Raw genomic sequence first — 26477 nt, forward strand, 5'->3', positions numbered from 1 at the left:
GACCTGACCACAATGGGGTGTCAGCTTCTCTCACTTCACAATTTTATCCATGCAGTCCAAACCCAGCATTTTTTGTTTGTTTGTTTTTTGCCAACCATGTAAAAGTATAAATCCCTTCCATATGCACTGTTACTAATTGTTCCGCCTGAACATCTAGAGTACACCAAGCACTGTTTCAAGCAACCCTTTAGTCAATTCTTGTGCATTTCCCCAAAGGAGCACCACACATTAAGACGGCTCAGCACACAGTGGTTGCTCAACTTATTAGATTAACCAGAATGTCACCAAGTTCTCAGAAGTTTCCTAGCATCCACACTTACTCAATGATGTCCCCTGCAAGGGAAGGTCACGGTACAATTGGGCCTTCCAGGAGACAGCACTGAGGAAATATCCTCAATGCCAGGAAGAGACAAACGAGGTAGGTACCAACAGGATGAAGCCCTTTTGAAATGTGACAGCTGCGTGGGGTGAGAAAAGGATCCTACCTGGGGCAAGCACGAGGGGACAACCTGAGCACCCTGATGTAGGCCTTGGACACAAAGAGCGCCCACCAGTCCCAGCCCTTGCAGGGGCTGCAGGCTCCCTCTCCAAGGCAGGCAGGGCCTACGTCTGCAGACGCAGTAGACACAGCAGCCCTGCTGCCAGGATGGTCCCCATTCCAAAACGTGACCCCCGGTACATGAGCTATGATAAGCCTAATTTTCAGCATCAAAACTATTGGTGGCGGGGGGGGGGTCGCTGTTTCTAAGAACTCATAATGAAAACACACCTCAAAGCCCATTTGTGGGGTTGCTTTTTGAGCAGTATCCCCTGAGGGGTGAAAGGTTAACTCTGAACTTTTGAGGCTGGGGATCTAGCTGACTGTCAGCGAGGTAGATGGCCCTGAAGCTGAAGGAAAACACCAGCAACACCGATTTATAGAACCAAGGGTGCCAACGAAAAGAAACAAAGTGCTGACACAGGCTACAACATGAACTAAAACACCAGCCTAGGTGAAAAAGACAGTCACCAAGGACCACACAGTGATGCTCCGGTTCTACAAAATGTCCAGAAAAGGCAATCCATAGAGACAGAAAGTAGATTAGTGGCTGCCTAAAGTTTAAGGTGGTGGGGAGATTGGAGGGTAATGGCAAAGGGGTATGAGGTATCCTCTTGGGTTAATAAAATTATTTTTGTTAGTGATGGAAGCACAACTCTGAACAGATGAAAGCTCGCTCACTGAACTGTGTACTTTGAATGGGTGAATTGTACAGTATTTGAATTTTATCTCAATAAAGCTGTTTAAAAAAGAAGGCAGTGTCCAATGTCATTCATGTGGCCAACTTGTTTAATGCTGGTTTCTGAGAGTAGTAGTTACATCCAACTTCCAGACAAATTTAAGGAAGGAGCAGGATTGCTTTGCTCAAGCTCTGTCCGCATCCCTCCACAGAACTGCCGCTGGGCAGCCTGCTAGAATTTTACACCTTAGACCAAAACAGATGTGAGGATTTTTTAAAATCATTTTCTGCTGGAACATCTAATTCAAATTTCCTAGAACCAAGCAAACAAGGAGAGTGGACTCAGGAATCAAGGGTCCTGCAGTGTTATTCCAGCAACCAAGCTCCAGCTAGGGGATTGCTGAGTGCCACGGGCCTGTTATGGGACGGAGTGGCCCATGCCCAGCGTCACAGAGCTCCACACCTGTCCTGGGGCCTGGCTAGACCAGTGCACTTCCTAACTGGTCCCACATTGCACAGGAAGGCTGCTTTTCTCTTGAATTAACGTAGGAGTTTTTATTTCATGCTACATAAGCAGCCACCCAGGGGATCTGAGTGCCTGCTCTGTGGCAGTAAAGTATTTGGTAGTTCTCTGAGGAGCAGAGTTTGGATTTAATAAATGGCTGTTACACCTGAGAAACAATCCAGCTAGGAACTAAACAGTGAACAAGATAATACCATGCCAAGTCATCAGGGGACAGAACAGGATAAGCACCGAGAAGTTAGGCAGGGCACAAAGATAGGACAGTTTCAGGAAGATTGTGAAGCACGGATACAGCATGATTAACCTACAGAAGAGGGCAACCAGGTATGAGAACCTATCACCAGAGCACACCTTTCTTCTCCCATAAGAAAATGTTACGACTACTTTCCCCAACTTTTGATTCCTTAGCCATTATACTTTATAAACACACCACCTACTTCTCAAGTGAAGCATGGGCATTACGATGTTTTTAAGGGGTAGATGGCAGAGAACGCAATGTTGCCATCATAGAGCTGGCTTTGGCTGAAGAGCCCGATTTGATCCTGGTTGCTTCCTTTAAGCGAAATCTCAACCACTGGAGGGGAAAGCTAGAAAAGGAGGAATACATGATAGTCCCAAGAAGACCCCACCAGGTTTTTCTTCTTAGTCATCTATCAATCGCAACAAACATCAAGTAGGAAAAAGAACACTCATCTGGCAGCCTTTTACAATTTTATTTTCACGTTAGAAAAATAACATGTTTCTCGTAGGAAGCACAAAGTAATTTATTAACATATTTAATTGAGGATGATGTGGCATGGGTAGCCCTGGAGGCTAGGGCAGAGAGCTGATCCTGAGGGCGTGGCTCCAGGTCTACTGAATGGGGATCATCCCTACCAGACCTCTGGGGGGTCGGCAGGGCACCCCAGCACTTAGCCACAATGACCTTACGCTGAAGGAACTCCAACTATTAGGCCCAAGGTAGTATTTATGTGCCAAATTGAAAAAGCACTACTTTGTTTTATTAGGTACAGGCATCATGCTATTTCACTTTTTGATCCAATTCAAAATTGTAAAAATGCAAACTTATTTCTTCCTTAAGGACCAGCGTTACTCCATGCTGGCTTCAGGAACATGGTGATGGACAGCTTATCACCCATTTTATCTCTGACATCTTGAGACAAACATTTGCTACTTTCATAACCTGTGCCTGGCAATCCCCTGGGCAGCCCCTGCAATTTGAGACGGCAGAACACAGGAGCCCGCTCTGGTTCAGGGAAGGAGGGGTGCATAAAACATGGATCCCAACAGGAAGAAAATATTCTGAAGGGTCAGAATATATTTGAAACTCATGCCACATAAAACAGGTGTCATTTTTACTTTATTTAAGGAAAAAAAAAGGGGGGGAAACAACAGTTATTTGCATAATACACAGTAGACAAGTTAGCACTGCAAAAAAAAAAAAAAAAAAAAAAAAGGGCTGTGTACTTGCCACCAGTCTGCATTGCAGCTTTATGATTAGTAAATTTAATGCAGTTTGTCATTTGTAATTACTATTTAACAAATTTATAATTGGCAAAATTAGTGATTACGAATCACCATAAGTGTGCTACAACTAAAACAAAACCTAAATAACCCATAAATCACTTAAAATAAACCATAAATATGTGATGCACATTAGTGTAACAAAACCATTTTTGTAAACATTTTCTCCAACATAACATGTGCATGAGAAAAAAGTAAAAAAACACTGCACTCAATATAGAAAGGGTTACTTTGATTTAAATACAGAAAGGTATTACTTATTAAAGCTTTGACTAAACCTAGAGACATTTGTGTTTTGTTTTGTAGAGCACTCCCATAATATGTAACGATATCATCATAATACTGTTTTCTTATGTAATTTTCCCATATTGGCACTTTTGTGGAGAACTCACTACCTGTAAAAGGGGAAAAGAAAAAGCATTCCTTCCCTAAAAGTATTTGAAAAATTTCAACAGCTCACACTCTTTTAGGGAGAAACCTCACTGGGCACCTGCCTCAAGCTGCAGTGACTCAATCTGGTTTACAAGGTGGTGAGGTCAAGAAAAGGAGGACAGAACAGCTAAGTAAAGCACACACCAGGAACCCACCCGGAAGGACGAATGGCTGCCCCACTTCAGTAAACTAAGCCCAGCAATGGACTCAATTAAGGCCACCTCCAATCCCGAGAGAGCCCACTGGGTGCTGGCTTAACGATTCTGACTTCAGTTCAGACCCCATCACCACGCCCTCTTCAGGTAATTCCAATGAAACACCATTTGCATTATTTGCATAACACTGCTTGATTTACAAACACTGAGCTTCAACTCTGTGGCTAATGCAAGACCACGATGCCACATCCTTTGTTATGTCTTCCTTTTGGCAGCAAACATTTAGTATTTCTTCAAAGACATCTGCCCATCTTTACGGCTCTCTAAAGACACGGAAGGGGCCACAATCATCTGTGCCCTTCTTTCTTCTCTTGACATGTACACATGTGTGTTCACTCTGGCATGTTTCATCTTATGAAAAGCCTCAATGTGAATAATAAACACATAGCAGGAATTGAACTCTGACTAAAGTCCTATGGGCAGCCCCTATGGGCAGTCCAATGGAATCCAATTGCAAGTCCCCTTCAAAGGTGAGATTAACTCTTCAACATTCTCCAGGTTAACTACAAATTAATGGAAAAGAACCAGTTCTCTTTGCTTTGGCCATTAGCATGACTCCAAAGTCATACAAATGGCACATCCATTTTCATCCCCTGTTCCTCCAAAACAAGTGAGGTTTTTTCAGCTTATCCTGTCTTTGTGGGTGTGTTCAAACAGCTGTTTTGTCTGCACTTGTGAGTGTATGTATTTTTTACTACATTTTTGTAGTTCAGAGGAGAGCCATTGACAAAAATGCTGAACCAGAAGGAAGAGAATGACAGGGATCAGAGTGGGTGCCAAGTGGGATGAGAAGCAAATAGGTGCAAATGACCATGCCATTCGGGGGGAGGGGATGGAAAATCCCGTTTCCATGCTATAAGAGAAATTAACTGCAAAGGAAGAATACGAAGCCTACGAAACAGTAAGTTTCTTTTGGCGAACGAGGTTTAAGGCAGCTGTCACACAATATTCCCACTCAGAACTAAACAGGAGAGTAACAGGGCAGAACTGGGATACGGAGCATTGCTCCTTCACCGAGACATTACCATCCTTCGGGGAGCTGAGTGATGACCAGGAAGCCATGAAACAAATTATTACTCAAGACATTTATTACAAATGTCATGAACATATTCATAAAGTAAAACTGGTTTAAAAAACAGAGAACAAGAGAGCAAGTGAGAAAACAAGAAAAGCCAGGACTTCAATATTACACCTAAAACACAGGAAGATGTCAACTTTAAGCAGAATTAACTACATTCTTAAAATAGTTTTAGTGCATTGCATTTTTAGAAAAGGGGAATATCCCAACCCCCAAGAAAAGGTTCCTGCAACACTGAACAGTTTGTGTGACTATTCTAATGTGACCACCTGTCTGCTACCAAACCCCGAATTGAGAATAATGAGATCTCTTGTGTTGTGGGCTACAGTCACCCGATCAACCTGCAGTGGTGACTCTGGTGAAAACAAAGCATTCTGCTTTCTACATGCAGAAAGCAAACTGCATCAGTCATAAGGCTATTTCCCACCTTCATGGACAGTTCTTCTTGTGCCTGCTGAGACTGTGATAAAATAGCAGTCAAACTTCAATCTGAGAGTTTTGGTATTAAGATTAAATTAAACATTAATGGTTTCCTCCCAAAACATATAAACTAAATCACCTCTCAATGCATTAAAAACAATGAGGTAGGCAAAAAAATAAACATGTGGTTTGAGTTTTTTTTTTTCTTCTGCAAGTGCAGACTGTGGTAAAACTGTTGTTGCACTTCTAGGTTTAAACAAAAATTAAACCTTTAACTGAGGCAGTGCTAATACTGTCACACAACAAAGTTCTGGCCATTATACAAAATGCACACATTTTCTTTTTCCTTTTTTTTTAAAGAACCATCTGCACATGATTTAGGCAAAACCTGGTACACAGAAAAATGACTGAGTTCATGGCCAGAATCCCCCCGCCCAAATCCAAGGAAACAAAATGGGACCCCTTAACCCACCCCACCCCATCTCCCAAGCCCCACCCACAAAAAAGTTATCCTAGTAACTGTGTCTTTCACATTTTATAAATATTAACTTCTTAAACCTGCACCTTCTTTGTCCACATATTGTCACATTACAAAAAAGAAATGTCAATTAAATACATTGTTAATGTTACTATATTAAATCTGCTCTCTGCTTCAGCAAACTGCTCCTTATACCACCACGTCTCACCTCCTTGTGCCCACTGCTAAGAAAACCGACGGCATGTTCACCGTCGCCACTGCCAGACACCCATTAGACAGAGTCATTCAGAGAAAAGGAATTCTGGAGCTGCAGGAAAGGTGTTTGCTTTCCGGTCTGATGCTCAATCCCAAACACTTTTAGCACCTGATGGTAGAATTGGAACAGCACCAGCTGCATTGCAGCCTTGATTTATTTTTGAGTAAGGAAAAAAAGAACAGGGATAACTGGTAAAAGAGGAGCAGGAAGGAAGGGGGAGAGAGAACCCAACACGTGAGGTCTGCACACACAGCTGTTCTGGTTGCCCTGGTGCAGCTCTGAGCTCCAGTTGCAAGGAATTCCAAGTTCTCAGGATCTCGAAGACTCTGAAAGCCGACAATGCCCGGATCACACTGCTTCTACCAGCTCAGAAGAGAAGTCCTGCCAAGGGTCATGAAATAAACCTGACTGCTGCCACCAGACCGAACAGAGGCAAAGAACACCTGCAAAAGCAAGAACAGAAGAGAGGGCCTGGTTACCACAGCCACACAGCACCCTGCATGGGAACAGGGCTTCCTGTGGGTCCCAGCCAGGGAGCCTAAGCCACCATCATCCTCAACACTGCCAAGTGCAGGGAGCTTACACCCCACAGAGCCTTTTCAAAACAAACTCTGGGATAATATCAATTTATCATTTGTAAGGAGTGACCACCTGTAGCCAATTTTTATTACAACTAAGGCTTATTAACTGGGTAACTCCTTATAAGCTGCCATATTATAAGAACTCAAAGGGAAAAAAAACGATGTTTCAGAAACTGAGTTATTTCCACTTCCACTGTTAAAACCTTCTAAAAAATAAACATATTTGGAAAACACATTGAGCAATAGGGAAGACTCTTCAAGCAACCTAATTTCTCTTTTTCAAAAAAAAAATACATTTAAAAAAATTACTTGATGACTCTATAGTTAATATAATTTGTTTTGTGCCTTTTATTAATAAATGTTAAGGGACACGACAGCATGCATAAAAATGCTTAAATGCTGAAGTTCAAAAAATGTTATGCTTATGGCTACAGTAAATATACTTAGGAAAAGTATAAGCCAAAAAGCTGCCAACATCCTGGATTAGGTCTGAGTTGTACAGATTTTCAACATACATATTTGGGAGATACCATGTAGGAAAAAATGCAAACACCACTTGCGCACCAGTTGTAGGAGCAGGCAACAGTGCGCTGGTGGTGAGGCAACTTTTGTGTTTAGTGTGTGGTTGGGCAGGCAGGACCAGCTACCAAGGAGACACATGTAGCTCTTCTTTCTCATGTCGATTTAGTACACCTATGGGCTGGTTGCTAGGATGTTTAATGTATTTCAATATGAGGCAAGAGGTGGAAATATTCTTAAGAGGCAAGTTTTTAAGGCCACTGTGCATTGCCTCAAGTAGTCAGCCAAATGGACAGAAGGGAGAAAAGCTGGGCTTGGTAGAAATCAGTTCAACTCTCCATGTCCTTCCTGTTGGCAGGCCAGGATGGGTCAATGCCCTTAGCCATCAAGCTGCCCTATTCCAAGGCTGGGTTTGGGAGGGACTTCCTGGGAGTGAGTAGTCCCTGGAGAAGACAGGGATGTGGCCAGTTTTGGAAAGCAAAGAGGCCCTGATGCCCTAGGGTTTCAGGTATAGGAGGTATGGTGCTTCTGCATAAAATGATTTCTACCGTTAAGTGTTTCTCACATGCAAACCTAGGAAGCTATTTCACTACTCAAAAGGCAGACTAACAAAGTGTTACATTCCTGACACACATCACGGGAGAAGAACCTTTTATTCTACCCAAATTGCACTGGTGGCTCTTTCCATTTGCAAAAGAATTTCATCTAACTAAATGGGCAGCTTTAATCTTCCCTCTCTCTGAACTTAAAACAGCCCAGACAGGTCACCTACTGGGGTTAAGAAAAATCCAGAAAATCCAACATATGATTTCTACACAGAGAAATTCCCCTCACAGCAAAAAACAAAATAAAATATACCGCAATCCCCAAAAACGTAACTAAAAAGTAACATCTAAAAAGTTTCTTGATTATTTTAGAATCTATCCAAACTCCATGAAAATTCATGATCAAACTCCATGAAAAAGAAATCATTGCTAAAAATAGAAGCAACTAAAAAGAAGTCATAGGAAATCATTACCTTATCATTGCGTTCACACAAGAATTTTAGTCTTTGAGCCCTTTTGTGCATGAACACACCATCCAAGTGACCAGTTTCCACAGATCGGATCTCTATGGCCTTCTCTCCCCAGCCCATGGTCTGATTGGATCGAATATATGCTTTTGGGAGGAAAAAATTACAAATTATTGAAGATAGGGAAATAGCCTTGAAAAGATGTCGCTTCTGTAACACATAAAGATACAACCCACCCCACTCCCCCTCCGCCTCCCCAAATGCCTAGCATTTAAGGATTTTCATATTTAAGGAACTTTGCCTTTGTAACTGTCTAGTCTATTCTGGGAAGTAGTCATTAGCATCGATGGTTGAATCTATTCATTTCCCTTAGGAATTTCATGCTTATCTTGAAAAATGGCCCCCTGAGTTTACAGTTTAATGCACATTTGCGTCAATCCGGCCATGAGAGAAGGCAGGGAGAAGAAATGAAGGGTAGACAGAAACAGTGACTCCACTGCAATGAAAACAAGATAGTTTTGGGATATAAATATAAAGCCATAAGACACTCAAATATTAGCCTTTATTCCTGAATGCAAACCAGAAGACTATGTATGAAGCTGTGTTTCCAGCAGTGGCTCTGCCACACTCAAGGCAAATCACTGCCCTTTTCCTGTCTCCCTTTACCTTCCACAAATCAGTCACCAAAACAAATCTGCCCTATTTTCTCTGGATGTTTTCAGGATTAAATGAGAGACTACGATAATAGAGCTTTAAAGAGTATAAAATAATTCCTTGGATTTTGTTCTAAAATAAACCTATGACTATTTCCATGGTCTTCAATCTAACTTTGTACCATCTATTGCCAAGCACTCTGTTAAATGGCCAAAAGGTTTGAAAGACGGCAAAAATCAGCATGTTATAAATATATGTAGTCTTAACAAGGATCCACTTTCACAACTGCTGACTTTCCCCCCAAGTGCTCCATACCTACAGACGTGGGCATCTCTCCCCACTGCAGGACCACATCCTTGGTGATCCTTCCATAAGTGTTCACGTAAACCCCCTCATCTTCATAGCATACCAGAAGTTCCATTCCATCTGTGTTGGGGAGGATGATGATTGCATGGGGTTTGATGCTACATTGAATCTAGAGAAGAGGAACAAAATGCAAGGAAGCATGTTTGTGGCTATTTCCAGCCCTGTGAAAGTACTCAGTAAGACTGTCTTGGTGAACGCACTGGTACCATATCCCTGGTGATAAATACAGCAATTAGATAACATTTTGGAACACCCATGCAATATACATCCTCAAGTCTACCTTTTGTAGGTCATATTCTCTACTGACTCCCATTTTCTGAGGCCCCTGAAACGTATTTGGATGGTGGGCTCCATTTGCGAACCACTCTCAACCCAGGGATGTTCTGACCTGCCAGCAACTGCCCCAAATCCAACCCATGTTAGTCAAAGCAAGGGCCTAAGAGGTTTTCAGGAGGGCTTCACAGAGCCGGGAGAGTGGATTTCCACTTGTCTCAGAGCATAGAGCTATTGAAAATAGCACATCACTTAAATACTCACCCCCACACCAAGGGGAAATGAAGAATCCCTGCTTGTGTTAGTTCACTAAGCAGAGGAAAGAAAAAAGTCAAAACAAAATGAAGCCAGTCAACCAACCATAGAGTGTGGGTTCTTTCTTACGTGTGTTGGTAGATAAATGTCATAGACTGATCCTGAATCCACATCAACAGCATGAAATCCAGCACAGGATCCATAGATCACTTTCAACCTCTGGCCTTCCTCAACAGTGAGATCCACCAGTAATGGCTTATGTACCAGTTCTCCAAAGGACTACAAAGAAGCAACCAAGAGAAGCAGTAAGATGAAGGAGAACTTCTAACAGATCAAAACAGAGAAGCTAGACCCAACATACTCAGTTATTCAATTACTGAGCCACACTGGCAACAACCATAAAACAATACTCTAAGATAAGTCATTATTAAATGTTTTGTCTGTTAATTAGTATCTGGAAGACACTTTCTTCTACAAGTTGGGTCCCAAAACCCCCTTCCTCCTCAGCCTAAGAATTCTACCCTGTCATCTACTGCCCTGTTGTTTGTCTTGATCAGAAAAACACGTAAAGTAAAATAATAAGGACTTTCTGTAACATACTATTTAACTATTCAAATGCACTGTGGAGTGAGAGGAGGCATTGTTGGAGCCACGTGCTGAGAATTTTATAACTATTACCACCCTCATCACTACTTGAGCTATAAAGACCTCTACCCTTTCTGGCTAGACTAAAATGGTGATGAAGGCTGTATGTACTATTATTATATAATGGTCTGCATCGTGCTGGATGGCCTCTGTTCTTCATCAGTATCAATACCCACAGCTCTCAAGACTGGAAAGATGACGAAACAGAACAGATTTAAATAAGACAATACTTATGAATGCAGCTAGTACAGTACCTGGTAAATAAAGGATATTAAGACTAGATCTTAGAAGATAATGTAACTTTAGAACAAATTATCTTTATTCAATAACACTTGGATTTATTTTTAAACAAATATAATAAACTCATTTATCCTTCTTTACTGGGAAATCAAGCAATAAGCAATCCAAAAATGTAAATTTTCCAAATAACTAAAACTTACCCTTTGAATAAAATATAACAAAACTATTTTAAAAACCTAACTACCAGGTAATGTGAGGTAGAAGTGCAACAATTTCATGCATGTATGTGTGAACTCACAAATGGAAACAACCTATTTTGTTTTGTTTTTTAAAACAGGGTCCCGCCCTGCTGCCTAGGCTAGGGTTCAGTGGCATCATCATAGCTCACTGCAACCTCAAACTCTGGGGTCTCAAGTGATCCTCCTGCCTGAGCCTCCTGAGTAGCTGTGACTATAGGTGCACGCCACCATGCTTGGCTAATTCTTTAATTTTTTTAGAGAGGGGGTCTTGCTATGTTGCTCAGGCTGGTCTTGGACTCCTGGCCTCAGGCAATATCCCCCCTCTCCCCACCCCACCGCCAACTCGGCCTCTCAAAGTGCCGGGATTATAGGAGTGAGCCAGCCAACAATCCTCATTTTAAAACAAATGCCTATTCCGTTTCTTTCCTAAAACTGTATACATGCAAAATGGCAAAACAATCTTAGTTTATACATTAATTTGGATGCTGTATCTACAGTTTTTTTATTCAAACAAACAAGGAATATTATACATATCATTAACTTGCTTTTTCTATTTAATGTGTAATATACATTCTTTGTGTCATTCACAATTTTTGTAATTTAATTTTTAATTAGTACTCTATTGAATAGATACAACTTTAAACTGCCTGTTGTTGGAGACTTTTCTGTTATCAAAAACACATCTAAATCTTTATACACATCCATGACTTCAGGTGAAGGTCTGCTTTTTAAAAGGAGGGTAGAAGTAGTGTTTTCTCTTTTCCTTTGTTACCCACATTAGCACACTGATCAACATGTCTGCCCAACATTTAGCTCTCTCCTTCTCACGCTCTGTGGGGTTGGAAAGCAAACTGCGCTTATTACATTACATTAGAAATGGCTTCTCTTAGGCTAAAGTTGTATGCCATATTAGCACATAACTTTTACATTATCAATTTTGACTGTTCAGACTTTTAAACTTATGCACTAACTCTTTTTCACAGCTTTCATGGCTGATGCTGCTTTTAAATACGCTTGGTGTTGTTACCTTAAAGGCCATAAATTTGTGATATGGCTTGGGTGCCCACGCATAGACTTCTACAGAACTCTTCAAAGCAATTACCAGAAATTTGATTCTTTCATATTTTACTGAAAAAAATAAATAAAAGGCACAGGTCAGTATCAACATGGAACTCTAAATCACTTTAGTTGTCTTCAGCAAACTCAATATATATGCTTTGTACTCAATCATCCAAACCAGCAGGGGAAAAATGCAGAGATCATGCCTCACAGTTTAGTTTCCTTTTCCAATTCTTTAATGTGTAATCCAAGCTATTCCCTTTTTTTTTTGATGTTGTGTTGGGCTCAACTCCAATACTCTGGATACCATCAATGAGTACTTTCACTAATGTTCCTAATCTTCTTAGATTCCAAGTATTTTATAATTAAGGACAATGCCAAGCATACCACCCTAAAGACTCGAGAATTCAGTATTACTTCAAAAGATAATGACGTGATTAATCTGCCAAGAGACTCCTGAAACACAGAAAGCAATACCAAAATACTCATGAGTCCTGAATTCCATCAGTAGACAAAAGTATCTGCGCACAAGTCCAAGTATCACTCCAGAACATTTCCTGATCTACATAGGTAGTAATTTCTAGGATTCTACTTAAAGTTCTATATCAGAAGATCAGTAGTAAAACAAAACTCTTTTTCACTATTAAAAAAACTGCCTCTGGTCAGGTGGGGTGGCTCACACCTGTAATCTCAACACTTTGGGAGGCTGGGGGGTGAGGGTGAGGATCACTTGAGGCCAGGAGTTCAAGACCAGCCTGGGAAACATAGCCAGACCACATTTCTACAAAAAAGAAAAACTAGCTGGGCATGGTGGTGCACACCTGTAGTCCCAGCTACTCAGGAGGCTGAAGCAAGAGAATCACTTGAACCCAGGAGTTTGAGGCTGCAGTGAGCTATAATTGAGCCACTGTACTCCCGCTTGGGCAACAGAGTGAGATCCTGTCTCAAAAACCAAACAAAAAAAACAAAAACCAAACAACAACAACAATAAAAAAAAAAAAAAAAAAACACCTCACAAAAACGGCCTCCTTCCCATAGCTATTTTGGTTCCCTTATAGCCAGGCAACTCTGCTAAAACAGCAACCCCAAGGGTCCCTGAGCACATGACTCACTAGAGTCTGATGTAGATACACAGTTTCTTTGAGAGATAACCTGTTAACTTGACAACTCACCTTGTTAAACTCCATATACTGTCACTATTCTAATAAATCAATGACATTAATAGTAAGACACAAAGGTTTATAAGAAGCTAACCAAACCAGCACTGTTTAATAGAATTTTCCACAATGATGGAAATGCTTTATATCTGCACTGCTAATACGATAGCCACTGAACATATGGGGCCAGTGGGCACTTGGAATGCACTAGTGCCACTGAGGAACTAAATTTTAAGGTCTATTTAATTTTAATTAATTTAAATATACATTTAAATACTTCCCTGTTCTTGGTGGTAACCATAAGGATAACAATATTATAACTCACATTTATCTCCTGAAAATACTTGTGATTCATTCTGTAAGAATAACAGGCTTGAAGACGAGTGACTACTGTTTTGCTCTGATTAAAAGCCCAATACAATCTAACACTCCTGCCTCTAGCTCCCCCTGTAGGATAATCTGTTCATGTATATTTCAGCTGTTAAGAGCTGTTTCATTAAATTTAGCCTTAGATGATTTTAGCTATACCTCAACAAACAAACATACTTCATATAAACACAACACAGAAAATCCTAATCCCCAAATCTATACTGAGATCGTACTACTCTCCAGAACCACTCAGAATCATTCCCAATACTGAGGCAGCTCCTGTCATTATTACTGATGAGCTGAGGGTTGTAGACAGACTATATAAACAACACAATCAAGGATGGTAAACGCTCGGGGGCACAGAGGAACTGACTATAGTAAATACTTTCATAAATGCAGAAAAACAGTAAACACGCAAGCAAAAATCAACACTCAATAGGTCTCTAACATTAATCAGTCTTAGGTATAGAGACCTACTTCCTATTTTAAATTCTATTAGAAAGACTGAGCATGTTCAGGGTGGCATGGCCATAGACTAAACTCTATTAGAATATATCATCTTCGTCATAAAACTTTGATTAGGCTAAGGTCCATTATTTCCTCTTTATGTCCAACATCAGTGTCAGTATATTGTTTTTTTTCTAATTTAAAAAAAATTGTTTTGCTTTTGTTCCTGTGAGATTTTACTTTATGAGAATCACTGTATTCATGCCAAGGAGAAACAATGCAGTTGCTGTGAAATACCAGTGGGCCAGCGAGGCTCATTTACTAGTGAAAGCACAGTAGCTCTGCACAGTGCACTGCATTCTCAACGACAACCCATAATCCTCTGCGTCAAACTCTCAAACACTCTATCAGTGCCTGCCAAGGACCCACAGTCCTCTAAATGGAGAATAAGCCTGAGTGTCAGGGAGAACTCCAAATCAGCTGGCTTTCATTTGGCAAGGCTTCCTTAAAGAGGTTACTCTGCAGCACACATCTTACAGAAGAGAAGAATGTGGACTGCCAAAGAGAAGGGATGAAAAGACTCAAAAGATGTACGGTGCCGGGGAACCTGAGGACAGAGCCAGCTGCAGGAACAAACTCTATGTTACGCGTACCGGTGCACAGCGGGAGTAAGACAATGTCTAGATGAGACTTCAAGAAAATGTCTTAGAAACAGAATACCAAAAATCAACCACACGTTTCAGAAATAAGTTTATTACAAGCTTCGAAGAATCCCTGAATTTTAAACTGAACCCTAACTAAATTCTAGAAAAATAAACACTTACAACCCTCCTAGAACTTACCAACTTTATAGTGTACACATCCTTCCAAATCCCCTACAGTTGTCCATCCCTGCTTCTTCTCAACTTCTGGATCATTGTGAAGTATTTTATTTCTTAACCAGGACAAATAGTAGACACGTAACTTATCCTTTTTGCCTAGAAAAATAAATATAAATATTTTACATGCATATTCAGAAGTTGGTATCATCATTAGTAACAATAGTAACCAAAAGAAACTTCCATAAACAGTAAGTATCATTTCCTTTAATGGAACCACTTTGTATCAAAGTTTTACTAGAAACTTAACTCAAGCTATTCAGATGGACTTTTAAAGCCCCTACAAAATTATCACTGGGTGTACACCTGAGCTAGAAGGAAAGGTTTTTAAAAAAAATAATGAACTCACATTTATGTACACGGATATTATCAATAAACCAAAAAGCAATACAAACACCTGCAAACAATACAACAAATAGAGCTTATAAGATGCTTTCACATGTATTATGCCATCTGATTCTGAAAACTCTCTAGAGTAGCTATTAGCTTCCATTTGACAGATGAGCACAGAAGGGTTAAATCAATCACCCAATGCAAAGACTTAAATCTAGTAAAAGGCAAGTCACAAGTTAGACAGGTGTACTACTTAAACAGCTGACAAAGGATTCACAGATAGAATACGTAAAGAACTCCTATCAATCAAACAGAAAGAGAGTTAACCCAGTAGAAAAACTGGGCAAACCACTAGAACAGGAACTTTGCAAAAGAAGTGATCTCACACATACATAGAAAGAAAGGCGCTTGCTCTCAACAGTCAATAGTGAATGTATGTTAAAACAATAATGAGACAACTTCATACACCTACCAGGATGTCTAGAAATAAGAATACTGATAACATCAAAGGTAGGTAAGGTGTGGAGCAACCAGAAACTTCATAAATTGGTGTTGTAAACTGTTAGAATCATTTAAAAAACTTTGGCATATCCATTAAACTAGGATATATGTATACTCCATATATGATACAGCAATTTCTTTCCTAATATAAATGTATGTGTATGAGCCCCCAAATGCATAAGCAGGAATATCATAGCAGCATTGTTCATAGTAGCCCCAAACAGAAAACAACATTGATATCTGTAGAATGAGTAAATAAACTGTGGTGTAGCCATAGATAGGAACAAAGAGAAACAAACTACAGCTACAAGCAACAACAACATAATGATGTTGACCAAACACAGCCACAAATTCACATCAACAAGCTAAAGAAGAAAATTCATATCAAGAGATGCAGAAAAGGTATTTGACAAACCCCACACCCATTCATGATAAAAACTCTCAGGAAAACAGGAATAGAGGGGAACTACCTCAATTTGATATGAAACATCTACAAAAACCCTACAGCTAACATACTTAATGGTGAGAAACAAATGCTTTCTTCCTAAAATTGAGAATAAGGGAAGGATGCCCTACCTCTTTCAACTGCTATTAAAGATGATACTGGGTGTGTCCTAGCTGATGTAATAAGACAAGAAAAGTAAATAAAAAGTATAAGGATTAGAAAGAAAAAAATAAAACTGTCTTTGTTCATGGAAGACATGACCGTCTCGATAGAAAATCCCAAAGAATCAGCAAAAAAGCCTCCTGGAACTACTAAGCGATTATAGGAGGGTTGCAGGACACAAGCCTAACATATAAAAGTCAATCACTTTCCTATGTACCAGCAATAAATAATTAGAATTTGAAATTAAAAACACCATTTATACTAGCACTTACAAAAACTGAAATAGCTATAAATCTACCAAAATAGCCCTTTTCTAGATCTGTTTAAGGAAAACTACAAAACTCTGATGAAAGAAATGAATGAAGGACTAAATAAATGGAGAGATATTTCCATGCTCATGGATAGGAAGACTCCATATTGTCGAGATATCAGTTCTTCCCAACTTGACATATAGATCCAGTGCAACTCAAATCAAATCCCAGCAAGTTATTTTATATATATCAATAAAATGTCTCTGAAGTTTATACGGAGAGGCAAAAGACCCAATGTAGTCAACACAATATTAAAAAAGAACAATGTTGGGACATTGGTATTTTGAGACCGGAATCTGCCAACCTCCTCATTTGCCAGCAAATTAATAAACTTCTCTTTTCTTCTCCAAAAAAAAAAAAGTTGGAAGACAGTAACTGACTCCAAGATTTACTATAAATTTACACTGATCAAAACAGTGTATTAGCAAAAGAATAGACTAATAGATCAATGAAACAAAACAGAGCCCAGAAACAGATCTACACAAACTTAGTGAACTAATCTTTGGCAAAGCAGCAGAAGCAATTCAATGGAGAAAGGACAGTCTTTTTAACAAATCCTGCTGAGACAACTAGATATTCACATGCAAAAGAAAATGAATCTACACAGACTTTGAAACATTCACAAAAATCAACTCAAAATGGATCACAGACCTAAATGTGAAACATAAAGCTATAAAGCTTCTACAAAATAACAGAAGAAAATCTAGGTGACCTTGGATTTAGCAATGACTTTTTAGATACAATACCAAAAGCACAACTCATGAAAAAATAAACTGATAGTTGGATTTCATTAAAATTAAAAATTTCTGTTCTGCAAAAGGCATCACTGAAGAGTATGAACAGACAAGCCACACAAACAGGAAGAAATTACCTGCAAAACACTTGTACGATGAAAGACATCCAAAATATAAAAAACTCTTAAAACTCGACAGTAAGAAAACAAACAACCCAAATACAAAATGTCCTAAAGATCTAAGCAGATACCACACCAAAGATATACAGATGGCAAATAAACACATGAAAAGATGCTCAGCATCATATATCATTAAAGAATTGCCAATTAAAATGAGATACATCTACTAGTTCCTATGTGCCTATCAAAATGGTTAACCTGAAAAACACTGGAAAAAAGTTTATCAAAAAAAGTCTAGAAAAAAGTTTATTAAAAAAAAAAAAAAAGCAGCAGCCACCACCAAAATACACACGATTTTACCACAGTGTAAAATTTAGCTCAATAAAGGTGAAAACCAATCTATGGTGTTTAAAGTCAGGACAGTGCTGGGGGCACTGCCTGGGTGGCAGCACGAGACACCCTCTAGGTGTGGGGAATGCTCGGTTTCTGTACCAGGCCACGGGCTGCCTGGATGGATTCTATCTGCGGCAGCCCATTGGGCTGAACGTGTACCTGTGCACTTTTTGTGTAGGTCACACTTTAATACAATCCTTCTAACTTCTGAAGAACTTTTTGTGGGAAAATGTTCAGTATATGCAAGGCGAATAAAAAGACCACATAGTTTCATGTATAATGTTTTGTTCCCATATTGTGAGATACATTTATAGAAAAGAAGAGGGGAAAATATAAAAGTTAATAAGCATTATCTCTGAGATAGAGGTGACATGTTGTTTTATTCTTCCTAAGTTTTTTCTATTTTTGAAGCTTCCTACAATTGACACGTGTTACTTTCATGACTGTGAAGATCATTAAAAGCTACTAAAGAGTGAAAGAATACGGAAAAGTAGACCAAAAAACAATCACTGCTATCAGCTGACTGTTGATTCCCACAAATTGTCTCATTTCACTGGATCAAAAAATGAAATTTAAACTTTTAGCTGCAGATTGGTTATTTTTCCTCCAATTATAAAAACTTCCTCATCAACACTCAAGTTTTAAATGGCTGCTTTCTCATTTAAGTAAAAAATAGTGAAATTTCTGCATTTCCACAAACTTCTTTACTTACACAACCAAAAGCACATATAAAAAGTAAAATAACTGTAAGCAAATCTGTTACACATAAAGAAATATAACAAGCTTACAGTAGCAGATAATTAAATCAAAATCACTGGTGGTCTCACAAGACTTACTTAAAGTCTTGTAATTTTGCATACCTTCTGATCCAGCAATAACACAAATTTTAGGAAATTACAATTTATGCAACATGGTATGTGCCCAAAAGTTAATTAAGCTACAAGGATATTTGTGAAAAATGTTTACATGAGAGAAAGAAAAGGGAATAAACCTAAAGGGTAACAATGACAAAAGATAAGTAAATAAATTTAATCACATCTATGCAAGGATATTCTCTAGCCATCTAAAATGTAAGAACACCATGGAGAACGTTTAATGGCATGGAAAAAGCAAGCTACCTGTGTGGATAATCAGGCATGGATGGGATACACCCTAACTTCAGGACAGTGGTTGCCATGAGTGGAGAGATAGGAAAGGGGACACTGACTGTACGTACAACAGGATATTGTGACATCTGTGAAAGCTGACTAGTCCATACATGGGTGCTGTTATTCCTCATTATTATTCTCTGTGTGTTTGAAATACCACATAACCTTTTTATGCAGACTTTTTTCCTTAAGTGTTTATACTGAGTGTGGTATAGGCTTACAAGATTGGAAGCGAAAAACTTAAAAGTTAACAGATGTTATCTCTGGATGATTTTACTTTTTATTTCTCCTATTCCTTTTCTGCAATAGTTTCTTACTTTCTAAAGTCAACATAATTTACATAAGGTTACTAAATATTAAGTGTCCGATTTCCATAAGTGTAAACAGTTGATATCTCTGACATTTTACTTTGACACTGCTTATTTTTTTACTGTGCAGGTCTATCCCCATTCCTTCAAACGCACATTTTAGCTTGTGATTATCCTTCAAATTTTTTTTAGAGCAATTTTTGTGAAACCATGGATAAGTCAAAAGTTCGTGTTATTTCTGAATATGAGTTCCATCATGGAACCAATGCAGCAAAGACAGCTGAAAATATCAACGAAGTGTTTGGGAAGGATGTGGCTAACGAATGCACAGTACGTCGATGATTTGAGAAGTTTCGTTCTGGTGATTTTAATCTTGAAAATGAGCCCTGTGGGTGACCTGAGACCAAGGTGGATAACGATGAGCTGAAACCTGTAGTGGAAGCGAATCCATCTCAACCTGTATGTGAATTAGGAGCAAGGTCTGACATTACTATTCCAACAACATTGGATCACTTGAAACAAATGGGCAAGGTAAAGAAGCTGGATAGATGGGTTCCGCATGAATTAAATGAACACTCAGAAGAGAAATCATATTGAAGCTTGCCCTTCTTTGCCGTAATGATACAAACGTGAACCATTTCTACACCATATTGTTACGTGTGATGAAAAATGGATTCTTTCTGACAATCACAAGCAAGATGGCTGAATAAAGATGAAATGTCAAAACACAGTCTAAAACCGAATATTCATCACAAAAAGCTAATGTTGTCTGTTTGGTGGTCTAGGGCCGGTATTATCCACTACAGCTTCATGAAACCTGGTCAATCAATTACAGCGGATGTCTACAGCAACCAATTGGATGAAATGATGAGGATGCTTGTGATTAAGCAGCCGAGATTGGTCGAAAGAAACAGGCCAATCCTCTTGCAAGACCACATGTTACAAAAAACAATGCTCCTCAAACTACAGAAGCTGGACTTGGAAACTCTCTGTCATCCACCATATTCCCTAGATTTTGCACCAACTGACTACCACTTCTTCCAGGCTTTGGATCACTTCTTGCAAGGAAAAATATTCAGTTCTCAACAAGCTGTGGAAAACGCCTTTCATGATTTCATTGTCACTCAATCTCCAGGCTTCTTTGCTGCTGGCATAAGTAAGCTACTGTTAAGATGGCAAAACTGTGTTGACAGTTTAGGTACATACTTTGATTAATTGTGCTGCTTTCTAGTTTGAGATATAATGAACTAAAATTTTGATTCGAAATCTCACATTTCATATTTAATGACCTGCTACAAGGAAAAATGCTCTTTTTAAAAACAAGAAACTTATAGTAAAGTATTAATTGACACAAGAATAAAAAATATAACGCAATAATCACAAAGAATAGCTCCTTTTGCATGTAAAAGCCTGGTGGGAAGGAGTGGACACAGACCTACACACTAGGTAAGGCAAATAAAACCTAACCAACAACAGAGGGCAGAGTGGGTGGGTCAGACGGGATGCCAATGAGAAAGCACATGTTTGTATGCTTTTCAAGACTGTTCTCTGGAAGAGCCACGGGTCAAATGTGCATGTATGTGTCACCTGAATACATCTTACTTTCACATTATTGTAAAATCACGATGTAGCTGTATCTCATTTAACCTTGGAGAACAAATTCCCTAACTGAAGTTTAGTGTGTAAAGCTTAAATATTTTTAAACAGTGTCATATATTCTGCTTTACTAGACAAACACTTACCAGATATTGTCACCAAGACATTCAAGCCCTCAAGTACATCCATTTGTTGAAATCGTCTTCGGTTGATCAGAGGATATACCTTCCCTTGGCCACTTCTGTCCAGCAGCATCAGGCCACTCTCTGTACCCACTAGTAAATTCACTCCTGTTTTAGGAACAGAGAAAAGCCCCAATGTTATGTTATGTTTGACAGATAGACGAATTGTATGTAAAGAATAACATCATCTATTTGGAAAAAAGTGCAGCTTCTTTAAGTCACCCAGAAAAAGAAATGCTTTGAATAGTCAGAAGTTAATGCAACCAAACCTGCAGCACATCACCACATAGGCTTGACGGTGCCATAGTTCCTTAATCCTTGCGGGAAGAAGGAAGCCTCATTCCCTCTACATCCTTAACAAGCTATCAGTTTTCAGTTCTTCCTCAGTTGTCCCAGAATGTTGTAAGCTCACTATTTCTTGGCTTTATAGATTTAGCATCTAATTAGCCACATTACACACTTGAACAAACCTTTGTGTGACACCATGGTCTCTGGTGCTTCTTTCACCTGTTTTCATTGGTAAACTTAGAGCCCTCCTCAAACCCTTAACAAACAGCTTGTGCTCTGGCATCTATCATTCAGTTTAAGCTTTTCTTAAAGATCACTCTTCACCACCATCAAGAAACAACTGCACTCAATTCTCCCGTCACTCTATTTTTTAGGAATATTAAAATATTGTGACCTCCCCACGCAACCTCCTTGCTCTCTGACCATGTACTGTCACGGTTTTCCTTCTCTTCTGCTGCGGTGTGAAGTCCCCTTGAACCTCCTCCACCTTCTTTTTTTTTTTTTTTTTTGAGACAGAGTCTCACTCTGTTGCCCAGGCTAGAGTGAGTGCCGTGGCGTCAGCCTAGCTCACAGCAACCTCAAACTCCTGGGCTCAAGCGATCCTCCTGTCTCAGCCTCCCGAGTAGCTGGGACTACAGGCATGCACCACCATGCCCGGCTAATTTTTTCTATATATATTTTTAGCTGTCCATATAATTTCTTTCTATTTTTAGAGGTGGGGTCTCGCTCTTGCTCAGGCTGGTCTCGAACTCCTGAGCTCAAACGATCCGCCCACCTCGGCCTCCCAGAGAGCTAGGATTACAGGCGTGAGCCACCGCGCCCGGCCTCCACCTTCTTAAAGAGACACTTCTGTTGCTGTCTGATGACACATACTCACCTGTGCTTGAGCAGTACCTCAGAATCAGCAAACCCTAATTCCATACTGCACCTCCCTGCTTTTCCGCCCACTACAGATTTCTACTGAAACCAGCTTCCTGACTTTTGCCATTTCTATCAACAGTACCACCCTCTCCCACAGCCGCTCTGCAAAATTAGCTAAACTAGCCACCAAATCCAGATAAGACCTCCTCTTCTCTGTCCCTCCTTTCCCTTTCTGCTGCTCTCAGAATTCTTCAGGCTTTGGCAACCTTGTAACTGATGGACAGAGACCTTAATTAAGGTTATTAAAACAGTCTCTCTCTACTTTCTCATGACTGCATATCCAATCAATCCTAATTGCCCTAAAATACTCATTGAGTCATGCCGTATCTTCAAAAACTACAAACTCTATGTAGGAGATGTTCCAAGAGCCCCAGACTGGCATCCAAGACTCCCTGCCCCTTGAGCCAACTTACTTCTTCCTCTTGAATCATTCACTTACTTCCCCAAATGTTCTCGGTTCCTTGGTCGAGAATCTTCATTACCTAAACTGCCTTTGCAACATGCAGCACCGATTACCTTATACTCCTAAGGAAGTGGGCACATACATGTTTGCCCTGATTCCCGAAAGTGGGTAATAAACTCACTGACACAAGGAATAAAGTATATGTGCTTTTACAAAGTAATTACTCAATTGATATTTTCAGGTAGATGGAATGATGGGGAAGAACATCATGGCATGTGTGTGTATGCACACCCACCCTCCCACGCCCAACATATAGAGACTCTGAAATGAATAACTGTGAAGGCAACAAGACAACAGCCCCCCTAAAGCCCTCTCTCAGCTCTGTCCCTGTGCCATACTGAGTGGTATCACCTCAACATTTAGACGACAATGTCTACTCAAACGATCCTAGTGAGGAAACTGAAAGCACATTTTGGGGTCCTGGAGGAAAGTGGGGAACCTGTAATTTACGTATATATTGTCACTGCTATGCAAACTAGAATGAGAACTGCAGTGACTAAGGTCACCCATGGACGACAAAAACATGCCAAAGCACCGCAGGCTCTGAACTATCACAATACCACCCCTGTAGTCCTCAGAAAATGTAAAAAATGTAAAGAAATCCTTATGAATTCAAGGGAAAGACAGCTATAGTTTCTGATTAATAATGTGACCTGATAAAAGTCTCCCACTGAAAATCTACTACTCAACACACAACGCCATCTTCCCCTTGTAGAAACAGTGCATGTTTTACAAGAGCATCCCTATGCACACACCTCCACCTCATCACAGATGCTCTATGTCTGGTGCTATCTAAGACAGTCTGCCAGAGTCTAACACAGCTCTATGAAACAGCTTCAGAAAATCTGAAAGAAGCCTCTGGAATTTGGGGAAAAAGGGAAGGCCTGAGTATTCCCTTCCCATCCAGAGTGATCTTTAAAATAAACGTAAACAAGAATTCCCCAAAATGATCATATGTACAGTATAGGGAAAAAGGCTCATAGACGCTTACGGCTTCTTCTATCATCTATAATTAAGATCTTCAGAACTTTCTACTGTGACATTAAAATGCTCCTTATCTGTGCTGTCCATTAGCCAATGGCCACATGTGACTACTGAGTATGTGAAATGTGACTGGTATAACTGAGAAAATGGATTTTCTATTTTAATTCATTTGAATTTAAATAGCTACATGACGCTGGCAGCTTTCCGTAACAGACAGCGCTGCTGTGGATGATGCTGACATTTTATAAATCAGGTCATCTCACGACATGAATTAGCGCTTATGGCCTTACACTTTTTAAACTTATAGTAAGCCGTTATGTTTTTATGAGCTTTCTTCTTTAACAGAACTATCATACTTGTCAGATAGTGACTTAATGCTGAGAAAAAAAACTGCTGTACAATTTAAAAACAGATTATCAGTGTAAGAAAAATTAATATTTAATGTATGCAATGTGTTATACTCATTTTCATATAATTTATTTTTGATGTTGACCATTTTGCCCTGACTGTGTCTGCATCAAGGTAGAATTTATTTGAAATTATGCTTAGTGTTTTCCCTGCATATGCCTAGGTGAGTTGATCTAAACAGCTTAAAAGTTATTTGCAGAAATGACATTTACTGATAGAGCCACTGCCAAACAGCCCATTTCAAAGATTCCATTCTATATACTATTTCAATATATTCCTGGTCAGTCTTCAGTATCAAGTAGATTAGGAAAAAAGCCATGTCAAGACTCTGGTAATAACTACACAAAATGTTAGCCTTGTGAAGAAATCCTATTATTTATAGTTTCCAAAAATAAACAGCACGTAAGCATCAACCTCAAAATTTTACCGTGAGAAAGAATAAAGGAATAGCAGATAAAGCTGAAAAATCTTTTCACATAAAAATCTCAGATATTTTGGCACTTACACTCTACTTTCTAATTCTCCTTGATATATTTCCAAGAAATGTATAATTTTGTAAAGTTATGAGTGCTAACAGTCAAAAGATTATAGACACAGTCAATGAAAAGTAACCAGCTCAGAAATTACAGGCCTACGAAAAGACAGAGTTTCATGATGCAAGAATTTTTTGTAAATATGCCTTTTAACCTTTCAACTGTTATATATAATTAAATAATGCTTATAATAGGGCCCCCTACCCTGATCATTTTACTAAGAATTCTAATTGCATTTATAGGAATCCTCTGTAGGTCAACGGGAGAAATGGCTAAGACCTCTACACGATTTAAAACTTCCTTTAAGGCCAGCACGGTGGCTCACGCCTGTAATCCCAGCACTTTGGGAAGACCAGGCAGGAGGATCACTTGAGGACAGGAGTTCAAGACCAGCCTGTGCAATATAGTGAGACCCCCATCTCTACAAAAAAAAAAAAAAAAAATTTTTTTTTAATTAGCTGGATGTGGTGGTGCATGCCTATAGTTCCAGCTACTCAGGAAGCTGAAACAGGAGGATCACTTGAGCCCAAGAGTTAGAGGTTGCGGTGACCGTGCCACTGCACTCTAGCCTGTCTCAAAAAAAAACCCTTAAATTCTAAGATCAATATGATATTATAGGCAAAGCTCTAAGTAGGAAGTACAGATAACTCAATATAAACATGAGAATGGAAAAATCATGTTCAAAAAGATGTGCTAAAATAATCCTGGCCCCAACAGGAGAAAACTGCCTTAATAAAAAATAAATATGTAGCAATTTACAGAACAAGGGTTACATGATTATAAAAGAATGCTTGCTGCAAACATTTCCTAGGAAATACAAAAAACTAATCTATGTGTGAATTCTACCATCACCAAATAATGGTATTTATAATGTTTTCTGAATGTTCTCCTGTTGGGCTTACAGCTCACATAGTGTATCTTTTAACTTTTCTGAGTCTAAGTCTTTAAGAGACTTATTTTTAACTTAACTCGCAAGGTAACTAATGATTACTATTTAAGAAGCAGTTTAAGAAAATCCACCACTGGTGTGTCCCTACCCAAGAAGCATCTTAATTAAACACACTGACTTATAGAAACATACTTCAACGTTAAGTCATCTCCCTATCTATTCTTTTAACATAATAATAAAATGGAAAGCGTCATTGCATTTTTAAAAACACAGGTTCCAGATACTCTCCTATTTTTCTTAGAAGTACTAAAGAAGTTAATTAGGAAAAGAACGTTTTAGAAATCTTTTTAATTAATAAAAAATCAGTTAACAGCACATAGAAGAGGGCCCAACACATTCCAGAACATTAGTGGAATATAAAATAAGACTATTACCAAGTGTAACTGTTCTGGATAAAAATGACATCACCTGCTTAATATGGATTATCAGTTTCAAAAGAACTGACATATTTAACACTATCTCTATACTAAATATAGCATAATAATTTTTGATGATACAAACACTCCCATGAAAGGCCTTTAATATAAACAAAAATGATGAAGCTCCATTCCCTGCAGTGGCAGTCACTGCTGTTAATGAACAGCAGCAACGTGCTGGTGACAATGCTGTGCCTGCTGCTTTCGTGTGATGCCCACAGTCACCCACATTGCTAAGGTTATCTTTACCTAGGAGGTTAATCAAGAAAAGGCCCTATGGTATGATCTCTGGGGGCTTTAAAATAATCTTTCAGTAGAGACAAGGGCAGAAATCCAGATCTCAGGGGGTCACAGAGGAAGCATGCGTGTCTGCCACAGGTACAGACAACTCTTCCAAAACCCCTGGCAGAGAGGCTGAGCAAGGGCTGCTGACAGGGGAAGAGAGC

General features: G+C 39.3%; 1 protein-coding gene across 32 annotated transcripts in view; it reads right to left on the minus strand.

The window, feature by feature from the left end:
• Positions 1–5712: 5712 nt before the first annotated feature.
• The window catches only part of MAP4K4 (mitogen-activated protein kinase kinase kinase kinase 4), a 175883-nt gene continuing 155118 nt past the window's right edge, over positions 5713–26477 (minus strand). For 28 of the 32 annotated variants that reach the window (XM_069494909.1, XM_069494930.1, XM_069494931.1 and 25 more), the window contains 7 exons: positions 21034–21177; positions 14802–14936; positions 11955–12055; positions 9933–10082; positions 9225–9384; positions 8262–8401; positions 5713–6586 (listed from right to left, as the gene is read on the minus strand). In XM_069494909.1, coding sequence (XP_069351010.1) covers positions 6503–6586; positions 8262–8401; positions 9225–9384; positions 9933–10082; positions 11955–12055; positions 14802–14936; positions 21034–21177 — 914 coding nt within the window. In that variant the 3' untranslated portion in view covers positions 5713–6502. Of the gene's footprint in view, positions 6587–8261; positions 8402–9224; positions 9385–9908; positions 10083–11954; positions 12056–14801; positions 14937–21033; positions 21178–26477 lie in introns of all 32 variants that reach the window. The other 4 variants (XM_069494929.1, XM_069494917.1, XM_069494913.1 and 1 more) reach the window with 1 other exon arrangement.

This window comes from Eulemur rufifrons, chromosome 19 (assembly GCF_041146395.1).
Source record: "Eulemur rufifrons isolate Redbay chromosome 19, OSU_ERuf_1, whole genome shotgun sequence".
In the NCBI taxonomy this organism is placed as follows: domain Eukaryota; kingdom Metazoa; phylum Chordata; class Mammalia; order Primates; family Lemuridae; genus Eulemur; species Eulemur rufifrons.